The following is an 11839-nucleotide window of genomic DNA, read 5'->3' on the forward strand; positions in this document are numbered from 1 at the left end:
ACCAAGAGTTAACCATCAAAAGTAATCTTTATGACTCGATTTTATGGTTTTATTAAGGGCCCAATTGGATGGTTTTGTTTAATTCTAAAAAGATGTGAAATTAAAGAAAATTGTAAATAAAGATTTAAATGTAGTGAGTATATTAAGATTTTATATTTTCTGTCAGACCGAGCGAGACTTCGTGATAGAAGGAAGATCTCATCCATGTCAAATAAGCTTTATCTCCAAGTAGAAGGCTGGAAAGTTGTTGGTCCGATCTCAGTTGACAAAGTGGGACGATTTTACCGTCATATGTATGACCAAGACACTGGAAGACCAGCTTTAATAATTATTGAAATCTCATTGGAAAGTTCTGCAAGAAAATTGATACTCATTCGCTCATCGGTGGTTGTAGTGAACGAGCTTCATGAAAATATTGAAATCATATTTCATGATTTCAATATTACGCCTGCTGTGAATTGGAAGAAGAAGAAGACGTCTTATAAAGGTAATTCGAATATTAAAGTACACTGCACTTTTTATTTCAATTAAATGCCTTTTAATGTAATTACGTATTTTAATGATAAATGAAACTCAGAGAGGAAAGAAAATAGCAAAATGAATAATGAAATAAAAAAAAAAAAAGGTGAAAAAACGAGGATCTGTTAGCCAGTGGCAAAACACGAAGAAGAAGAAATAAGCAAATATTTCGACAAGGACCTCTGCCAGGTCGTTCTCAGTGCTAAACAAAAAAGAAAGAAAAGAAAAAAGAAACCAACGAAAATCGAAGTTTTGATTTTCGTTGGTTTCTATTTTCTATTAAATGTAACATATATTTAAAAGATATAAAACAAAATGAGTCAAAACATAGTTAAAAAGTCAAAAATAAACATATAACAAGAAAATTCCTGACTATTTTTCCTGGCTATTATACTTACCCGTGAAATGTGCTGCAGATACGAACGAGGAGAAAGCGAACATTTCTGAGAAAAGACTTTTCTCCGTTGTTATGGCTAATTCACCTGAAGTATCAAATCTCACGGAAAAAAGAGATTTGATTGAGGAGTGTGGCATTAGCGATACTGATGTTTCTATCAAGTCATCAAAAAGTTGTTGGCTGATCAGAGTTTCCGACCGAGTTTCGGCTGAAAATATTTCAAAAAACCTGAAAAGTGACACTGCGACAACGAAAGTGACCGAGCCCGTCTTCATCAGCGTTGTGAATGGGATACCTAGTTGTGTACCAGAAAAAGACTTAAAATCTAACTCACCAGAATGCACAAGAGCTATCCGTATCGGAAGCTCGTCAACTTTCAAAATGTATTTTCCCACAGAAAGTGCCATTTTCTCTGCTATCCGACACGGTATTCGGATTGAGTATTGTTTCTCTGGGATAGAGAAATTCCTGTTATTGCGAAACACTGCTACAATTGCCAACAATATGGACAAGTAGCTTCCGGATGTAAAAATGCGGCAAAGTGTGCTAGATCTTCTGGAGGACATGCTTCCAGTCGTGAGCAGCCGTATTCTTCCCCTATGGAATGTGCAAATTGTGGAAGTAAGAAACATCACTTTCATAGCATCAAGTGTTAAAAACTAAACAAAATTTCGAAATTTTGTGGCTGGCTCACCAACTCAACCGTTTTTACCCGTGCTGAAAGTTTCTTATGCATAGTGTTCGAAGAGCAGTCTCCCTGTTATCAAATTGATTTGATTATTTATGGTGAAGATACGTTTTTAGTGCTCAAGTTCCTTTTTCTTTTTATATAGTACTCCGTCTTTCCCCTTTTTGTAGATGGGTAAGAAATACATTATTACTATACAACTCAACAAAACTCGGAACAAAACTCTTCCGATATCTTTCATGTTTGGCAGGGATGGGATTTTCTTCTATTTCCTCTTTTCTATGTTTATAGAACTCCCATTGCAATTGTCATTGCCAATATTTCTTTTTTCTTTGAACTATCAAACCTTATCCATCTTTGTTGGCATCCATTTTATTTGTCTTCCATGACTTATCTCTTTCCCTTTCTCTCTCCTCTCTCTCTTTCAACGCAAATGATTTGGGGGACAATGCACGTTGAAGTTAGAAAGATTCTAAACAAAGGATAGGAAAGGTTAAGCTTAGACTAAATATTCGGTGTTTGATTCAATTAATGCTATTATTTCAATTTTATGTAACAAGAAACAAGATTTTTCATAAGTGAAATTAGTCTGTTTACTTTTCTTGATTCGTCTTCACGTATGCATTGAAACACTCAATGTAAGCGGAGCTTTGATTTGTTGCAAATCTTATCCTTGAAATATCCACCGTCTTTCACTAAAACCCGCTAATTCCCCGTGAAACACAGAAAGAGTTACTCACTGACTGTGTCGAATTTTTTTGTAGTCTTTGTTTTCGTCGCAAATTACTCATGGGTTTCCTTTCTTTTTTCTTTGAGTTCGATAGTAGAAATCGTTAATACAAATTTGCCGTTGATGAGAATCAACTCCATGGCCTCCTGTTAACCAAGCTGTTCGCAAGTTGTATACTAAGCTGTATAAGTTGTCAATAGGAAAATAACACTTTTCATGTTCACTCTCTAATAATATTAAACTAAAATTGATTTAATCTGTAAATTTTTAGCGATGAAGGGAAACTATTTACAAGTCTACACTAAAACTCAATGCTACACATCTGGTAAGGATGAATTAGCCTAGTTTACATGGGACACAAAACTTGACCTGTCAGCTGTGTAGCAGGTAATGGATGCTGATTAACAAGAGTCCATAGATAGCAGTCTAACCAATGGTGTCCTGCTAAATAGACAGACAACCCTGACCAATGTGATACGATGGATGACCGATGCGTTTACCTTTTTCTTCTTTTTTTTTTACTTTTGTATCGTACTAAAAATATGCTTAGTTAAATATGAAATGATAAAGATTTCTATTAATTTATGAATTTAAAGTGTTTTTCTTTTTAAATAAAATAAGCAGATAAAATCTATTGTATTCTGAGCAATGGATAAAAAACTAACTATTTTGTTTTGAATTTAAAATTTACCAGTATTCTATTCTTGCTTTTGTGCATAATTCGTTTTATTAATTTACTTTTAAAACCAAAATTTTATTTTTTTCTAGTTTAATTAATTAAAAAAAAAAAAAAAAAAAAATTAACAACAGCGTTAATTTTAAAATGAGAATTAAATTTTTCTTTTGGATTGGGGTACAATGTGATCTTTGGATCTTTTTAACTTGACCATCATCTCCCTACTTTCTATCTTTTTTCCCTTTGTTTAAAGTTTTATTTTTTAGGTTTACGTCGCTCTTCAGGTTTAACTTACGTCAAAATCCCTCCAAAAACACCCTACTCATTGCCTTTGAATGCGGATTGGTCCTTCCTTCGCGTCCGACCTTTGGGTGATAAAATATCAGTTCCGTACTCTACCTCTATGGAGTCCTATTGGTTGGGCGCTTCGAGTCGTCCAATTGAATTGTGTCTTCAGTGCATACCTGTGCAACCCTACTACCAGTAAGTTCATTTCTACTACTAGCTAATAAAATCTAGTAACAAATTTAAATCACGAACTGACAAATTTTTGTAAGACAAAATTTTGTAAGAAACCAGAATTTTGGCAATTTTTTGCCATTCGACAAAATTTTTTTGCTCTTTCAAGAAGTTTCTTTGGGCCTCTGCGCAATCCTCTGTATTTATCAACATAAAATTTTGTTTTCTTCTAATGAACACATCAGCACTCTTCCTCAGAGTCAAATTATCATACAAGCGGAATTATACTACCCCGCCTTTTTTTCCACTACCAATAACGACCAAAGAAAGAAAAATGCTCTGACAAGATCTTTTCAACTGGACTATGGAGTGTTCGAAAAAAAAAGGTATTTGTTTAGCCTTTGGACGCCTCATAAGGAGACATGTTAAGAAAACAATTCTTACTTTAAATATGTATAATGATCCTAGTTCTTATATTATCCAAGGGGAGAACCTTTATCATCAAGTCTTTCCTCTAAAAATCCTCAAAAGAGAAAAAGTTTCCAAATATCACCACGTTTTTAATTCAATGCTTAAGTCTTTTGAAATTGCCGCTGTAAACTGCTGCCAAATAAGTTGTTCTATAGATAGCGTTTAGCACGTGTGTCAAAAAACGTGTTTAAAGAAAAAGTAGTGGTATATTGAGATTATAGAAATTGTGAATTCTGTTATAAATCATATCATTAACAAAAAAAAATATTTCACCACTGCTATTAATATTTTGTATTTACGCCACTGCTATTCGCCCTTCGCCCTTCGAAATTCCGTGCATCTTTTGTAACCTAACCAAACCTAACCTAACCTTACCTTACCTAACCTAACCACTGCTATTAATATTTTGTATTTACGCCACTGCTATTCGCCCTTCGCCACTGCTATTCGCCCTTCGCCACTGAACTTAAAAAAAAAAAAAAAAAAAAGACCGGCATGAACGCTTTGCGTCTGAAAAACTCTTTGGCTAGTAGTTAATAAATTAATTGTTGATAGAAAACTACATCTTATACAGTAACCCCATTAGGGGGGGGGGGCATTTTACCTTCTTCTAAATCACCCCCTCCCCATGTTTTTGAAAAATACATTTTTTCGGTGCCTCTATTTAAAAAATATCGTTTTTTTTTTTTTCTATAACAAAAAGCGAACAAAAATCATAACTGCCCCACCCGTCGATATTTAAAAATACATTTTGCCTCCCCCACGCTGTGGAAAATTGGTGCCAGTGATATTTTAATATAATAAATCTAGGGTGCCCTAAAATAAATGCGTATCTTTGTGATAATGGTACTATCGCTTTTGTTGAATAAGTGCTTATTGACCTCAGTTAAGATAGAAGATGTTACTTTACTTTAAATCAAGGTGGCCACTTAATCGTGCTACCTTAGACCCATATTACCATTATACATACACACAAGCGAGGTTTGTTTGTTTATATTTTTTGAAAATAACAGATTTGTTTTCCTGGAGTTGCCATAGTAGATTTTTACTAATTTATGTTGCTTACTTGGAAGTGAAACAGCATCATCTGTAATAAATATCACTAGCGGACTTTAGAGTTTATTAAAATTAAATTATGATATTATGAACCTAGCGAAGCGAAAAACAAACAATCAAGGTCAATTGATAATTTCTCCAATGCTGAATTTGGTGCAAATGAATTTCCGTGCGGGAATTAATGAGAATGGTATTATCCGTCATGATTATTATATTTACAAAGCAAAGTGTATTCCATAGAAAAAGATTCTAACGAATCAATTGATCCCTAAGCGGGTCAAAACTAATGCAAAATTGAATAATCTGAAAGAGATTCTCTCCTCCAAATGTGATCCCGACAATGCTAAAGTCCCCGATTTCATAATTCGTTGTCCAACTGACGTACCCTGTATTCCTGCTGTGGCTTACTCTCGCATTCCAACTAAAGTTTATGCGTGCAAGCACTTACTTAACGACATTTAGGCTCAGTTGGCTGCTTACAATGAACACTTTCCTAAGCTTCCATCAGCTACAGCTGTGATTGCTGTTCGCTCTGATGACGTTACTGTTTAGCGGCCCACGTTACTGTCGTTATGACGTTACTGTGTACTGTGATTTCGTCCCAGTTTTGTTCAGATAGTCATCTAATGGGTATTCGTATTGGAAATACCAGTTTCATCAACTGTTACTTACTGTATAATAAAAGAGTCAATCTTGAAACGTGGAAAGGATCCTACTGACTGCAATTCATACTGACCTCTAATGTAGAATTAGTAAAGTTTTCGAGTATGTCATCATACCTTCGCTAACTTGTGTTGCAAAAAATGGTAAAAATCAGCTTGGTTTCCAGTGGGACATTGGCTGCGCTCATGCTCATCGGGGACTAGCGAAGGGTTTGAAAAATTCTGCTGAAAGTGGCAGTGATATTCATCTCTGTGCGCTAGATATTTACAGGCTTTTTACAGTGTTTTGCATTCTCAAACCTTATATTCTCTTTCTTCTAATGGAATGAATCTTCCAGTCATTTTTGTTTTGAGGTATTGGTATGAACATGCGAACTTGCGGCTTAAAGTAAACCCAGCGGAGCGTATCTCTGTTCGATGTGGTGCGTGCTAAGGAGGAGTTTTATTCCTGCATTTTTTTTTAAGGTGTGTATAGCCTCCACCTTGGCTTTGATTCGGTCAACCTATTACTATGGAATTTCTGATATTTCATATTTAGGATACTTTGACGATATTTTATTGATTAGCCAATCCGATTCTTCATTGTCTAAAATGGTTCCGCACATCGTCATCCCCGCTTGAATATTCTGATTTCACTATTCCTATTGTTTGTTCTTAGGAATGGCTTCGTATTTGTGTATGTTCCAGCATTGTGAGTATGCGTAATAAGCTTGACAAACGTCAAAACCAAGAAAGACAGGAAATTCTTTTCGTAAGACAGTGGAATTTTAATTTGAATGACTGAATATTTCGGCCCTATGTCCAAGGGCTGTCCTCAGCAAAACAAAAATATGTAAAAGAAGAAAAACTTACAACAACATGCGACCAATAAAACATGCAGCCAAAAAGGCAAAATTAGCAATAAAAACGCGTTTTAAATTATTTTTCTATCATTTCAATGAATCACCGTGTTTTACCTCATTTTATTTATCAGTCCTGGTTGAACTTTGCTGAAGTAAGGATGCTGGGACTGTTTTTAAAAAAATCATTTTAGTTATATTTTTCGCATGTTGTTGTAAGTTTTTCTTCTTTTAAATATTTTTTTTGTGATATTATATTGTTATAAATTCAATATATCATCGATTAATTAATACTTTTTGTTTATAGTATTTTTGCCCGAGTGGAGAAAGAAGCAATTCTGGACCCTCCGATGTTGTCACGCGCTATGAGCTCAAGTAGTTTAAGCACCATGAAATGCCACATGGATACAATTTCATTTGTTCCTCCAATAGTATTGGTCAATCTTTTACCACAAGATTTGGAATGGGAAATATCACGATCAAGAGTGGAAGGAAGAGTTAGATCTGGAAAAGAAACTTCAATTCACGTGGTTTGTATAGTTGTGTTTGTCACCATCAAATCATTACCCCCTCCCCCTTCACATATGTTGCTTTTTAAAAGCAAATTAAAAACAAAATTTACTTTTTCTCCCTGACTTAAAGCAAATAGTGAAGCAAAATAAATTTAAACCAAAATTAAAAAGAGGTAAAAATTAAAGATAAAACCGTATTTTGTTCCCTTTTGGTTAAATTAGCATTTCGTCGTTGCTTGATTGGAAAGCTAAAGCAAAAATGATAAAGAGGCAAAACTAAGCTTTGTTTTTGCTTTCATTAAATACTAAGGTTTTATTGATGTTTTTATTTACACTAGATGATGATGTTTGTTTTATGATGGTTCGACGCTGATGTACAGTGTTTTTTTTGGTATTTTGGTTGTTTTTTTTTTGTGCGTTTTTACATTCTGACATTTTGACGACTTGATGTTTTTTGAAAGTTTGATAGGATTGTTTGAGGATGACGGTATAAATCTTATAAGAAGTGAAACCCTCGAATTCTTCCTTTGTAGAGAATTGGCTTGGAAAGGGTTTATTGAAAACCTGTTTAAAGAACAGTGTTAGTATGTTTTTTGTATTTTATAAATATGAAGCTATAATTTATTTGAAACAATTTTACTGGAAAAAGAAATGAACCCAATAGCTGGCCAGAGGACAACATGAAATCAAGCTGCCGAAGCAAAACCTACCTCTTGTCGGAATCTAGCTTTATCAGTTCCATGACATTTTCTTGTCTTAAATTCTGTCGTAGATAGGAACTAAATTCAGAATTGGTGCACGAACTCTAGAAAAGATAGCTGACTTATACAAGGGCGTGCTTGTAACTGAGTCTCGTTTGACTCAGTCCCAACTAACTCAACTTTTGTTCATCTCAATCCTGATTCAAATCATTTCCCATTCAACTCAAAGTCTTTTAATGTCCAACCCTGTTTAGTTTCACCCCCTTTTAACTCAATCCTTGTTTGGGTCAACCACCATTCAACTCAACCCTTATTGAACTCAGCCACCCTTCAATTCAACCCATGTAACTTTCAACTGAACCTCATTCAACCTTACATATCCTGTTTTCGGGGTTGAATTGAGTTGGGGTCATATTGAAGGGGATTTATGTAAACAGGGGCTTAGTTAAACATGGATTGAGTTGAATATGGGCTGAGGTGAGAGGGTTGAGTTAAAGGGGTTGCGTTAAACGGGGGTATCTTGTTTAACCTGAATTTTCCGTTGGGAGACTTGTTCGTCGAATTACGTGTCATTATAAAGTAACTAAGGCTAATATTAGTTCAGAGTTTTGCTAATTAGATTTTCAAAGATATACTTTGTTCGTTGAAAATTTTAACACATGTGGACTAGTTTTTTTTTCAAAGGCTCAACAGTGTTGCCACTGCTTTGATATGTATGATGCCATTTCTTCCATCAAATTATACCACAAGAAACTTGTGTCCCGTAGTTATAGCATTCTACGTCAGTTTTCATTTTGCCAGCACACAAAAAAAGAAATGAAAACACTGATGCAAACTCACTGGTGATATTCATGACTTAAAACACTGATGAAAATCTTTAGATTATTAAAAATTGAATAGCCAAAGTGCATTATTAGGGTCCCAGATAGCGTTTCACTTTCTTTCTTGTTCTTTTTTAAAAATATAATTCTCAGTTAGTAAGACATTACGTAAAATCTACTGTTTGGATTTTTGAACGCTGGTGTTCAGACGCTATCTTGGATACAAAAGGCTAATGTTTGTTTTTTTAATCAAAAATAAACAATTAAAAAAATATCGGTTGTTTTTCTTGAAGTATTGTGTTTTGAGATGTGTTTTTCATTTTAATTTATTTGTTCAACGTTCCACTTTATAGGACTATTATGGAAATAGGTGAAGAGGCATAGGTCACGTTTTACTGCCAGATGACAATAGACTATATTAATCGTGCTTTTCTACCATCCATCCGGGGCAGCAAAAGAAGGACATCCTCGAATTTAGTGGGAGGAAGTCGTAATTGAGTATTTAAAGGAAATCAGAAGTAAATGGAAGGGAGTAAAGAGTGAAGCTTCAAACAGATTGAGGTGGAGGAGTATGCGCAGCTAGGCTTAGATAGCTTGGTGCTTCGACAAGTTGTTAGTAGTAGTGATAATAGTCATTGCTTTCGCCTTCTTATTGGCATTTTCATAGTAAACTTAGAAACAAAATAGTAACAGTCTCTCAGCCGGTAAGAGTAGTTATTAAAAATAATAATAATAATAAAAAAAAAAATAAAAAAAAAATTATAATGTTCACATTAAAATGGCGGAATACTTGAGGTCGAATGGTATTTACACAAAGAATTTTATAATGAACAATATAGAATTATTATATGTATTTTTATGCCAAGCAGCTTGTTTAAGAAGCCTAGAGACAGTTTTCCCAGTGTCCTTGACTTTATGATAAGCGTAAATGTATCTTCTTTTTTTTTAGGTTAATGTGTATGAAGACACAGAGATAAATCTCACACTAGAGGGTTTTACTCAGAAAGGGAGTTTGCTGGTTTGCTGGTCAAAAGAGTTGGTTTCGGTCAAACGCCTCTGTTTTATTGACAATAAATCTCGACGTTTGTTCCTGCAAGCAAAAATTACCTGCCCTAACCGGGCTTCTTTGAGGGTTTGTTCCTTTATCCTGATTCAATACCAGTTTATTCAATTTGTTTTGAATACCAGTTTGACCAAAAAGATGATTGAAATTGGCTCAAACAGTGGTGCAAATAAAACTTCTAGTTTAGGAATTGCTGCGGTTACGCTGCTTTTTTTGCAAAGGGGCTGGTCGCCTATTATAGCACAAGATATACGCTCTGGGCCCTTTTAGTCCTTAACACGACCTTTAGCAAGTATCCACTTATTGTCATTGACTGTTTTGTGACTATGAATTAACATCTTAGACAGCGTAATAGCACTACCTAAGTATAGAGTTCTATAGTTCTATAGCCCCTGGTACAATGGCCGCAAGTTATGCAAGTTGCCCGTTGTTCACAAATAGGTTTCGCTATAAGAAAGGGGGCATATTTGATTCTTTGCTGTCAAAAAGGCAGAAGATATTAAGGTGAACCTTTTGGGGAATGTTGAATGGGATTTGAAGCAAGTCGAAACGCACTATGGGCACGCAGGCTGTGAAAAGATCGTATAGTAACATCTTAGGAGCAGCTTATGGTAATACTTTGAAACTTTCAGAGGATTTGAGGGGGATGTTGGACTAACCAAAATACACTGTGTGCATTTTCCTACGATTACCACTACTTCTACTGCTATGGATACTATTATTACGACTACTGCTATTGCGACTTCTATTACGAGGACTTCGACTACTACTGCTACGACTACTGCTGCTACTATTGCTACGATTGCTACTGCTACAATTGCTACTACGACTATTACGAATACTATTACTACGACTAATGCTAAAATGCCTACTGCTAATACGAGTACTATTATTGCTACGACTGCTACTAGTGCGTACTAGTTGTAGTAGTAGTACTACTACTACAACCACTACTACCCCTACCGCTACTACTATCTCGACTACTACGATTACAACTAAGACTGAGACTTGGCTAATACGACTACCTCTACTACAACTAACACTATGACAACTGTTATCTTGTCTACTACTACTAAGGCTTATACTGCTACGATAACTACTACTTCGACTTCTACTTTTACGATTGCTACTACTGCGACTGCTTCAACTTTAACTACTACCATGACTGCTGCTACTACGATAACTACTGCTATGACTACTACCACTAAGTCGACTCTGACTACGATTACTACTGCTATGACTACTACCACTAAGTCGACTCTGACTACGATTACTACTGCTATGACTACTACCACTAAGTCGACTCTGACTACGATTACTACTGCTATTACTACTACAACTAAGTCGTCTCTTACTACGATTGCACCTGCTATGACTACTACCACTATGTCGACTCTGACTACGATTACTAATGCTATGACTACTAAAACTAAGTCTACTCTGACTACGATTGCTACTGCAATGAAAAGAAACTGTTCTTGTTTCGTCTAGAGGCAAAAAATCTATTGACTCATGGATAGTTGATCTGTTGACTGTTATTCAAGAACAGCAAATAATAATAGCAGATAACAGCAAATAAATAATCATGAAAAATCTCTTCCCTCTAAGCTTAAGTAGTCTTAACCCTTAAGTTGTCCTTAACCCTAGGTCAGATGCAGCTCAATGAACATTAAAATATGCTATATTTTGACACTTATCATAGAAAAAGGAAACATAATCTAAAGCCAAGCTTCAGTCTTCTACTTTGTCATCTATCTTATATATGATAGAATCAGAAATAAAGATTGAAGTTTTCTCGAACCAACGTTTAAAATTGGGTGTGACTTCTTTCCCGAAAAATGCATTACAATAAAGCCTTAGTTTACACCATGGGTTGTCAATGACGTTGTGATATTAATTGAAGAGTGAATGTGACGGATTGTACAAAAAATAGAAAACGAGTGAATCTGGAAAATGCGTGATCCATCCCTTACAAAATTCGTAATGTCTGTAAAAATTATTGCCTGAATAGACTCCTAGGCTTGGAGCCTAAGAAGTTCTTTAATACATTTACATTTTTCTTGACCGTTACATTTTTCTTGATTAAACTCGATGCGCGTAAATTTAGTGTCATTCATACTCAAGGTAATAAATATTAATAATAATATCCCTACCTTGATATTATTCATTACCTTGATTATTTCATAGTTTATTCAAGCTCTATTGTAACTAATTTTAAAGGAGAATTTATTTAGATTAGTTTGAA

General features: G+C 34.9%; 1 protein-coding gene across 1 annotated transcript in view; it reads left to right on the forward strand.

Moving 5' to 3' along the window:
* The window catches only part of LOC148942842 (intermembrane lipid transfer protein VPS13D-like), a 54176-nt gene extending 43661 nt beyond the window's left edge, over positions 1 to 10515 (forward strand). The window contains exons 5-9 of the mRNA XM_089102690.1: positions 167 to 487; positions 3277 to 3493; positions 6805 to 7027; positions 9481 to 9718; positions 10229 to 10515. Of these exons, the coding sequence (XP_088958816.1) occupies positions 167 to 487; positions 3277 to 3493; positions 6805 to 7027; positions 9481 to 9718; positions 10229 to 10515 (1286 nt within the window). The remainder of the gene's footprint in view (positions 1 to 166; positions 488 to 3276; positions 3494 to 6804; positions 7028 to 9480; positions 9719 to 10228) is intronic.
* Positions 10516 to 11839: the final 1324 nt, after the last annotated feature.

Source organism: Artemia sp. Qi Xiang Cuo, chromosome 16 (assembly GCF_049724085.1).
Source record: "Artemia sp. Qi Xiang Cuo chromosome 16, ASM4972408v1, whole genome shotgun sequence".
Classification (NCBI taxonomy): domain Eukaryota; kingdom Metazoa; phylum Arthropoda; class Branchiopoda; order Anostraca; family Artemiidae; genus Artemia; species Artemia sp. Qi Xiang Cuo.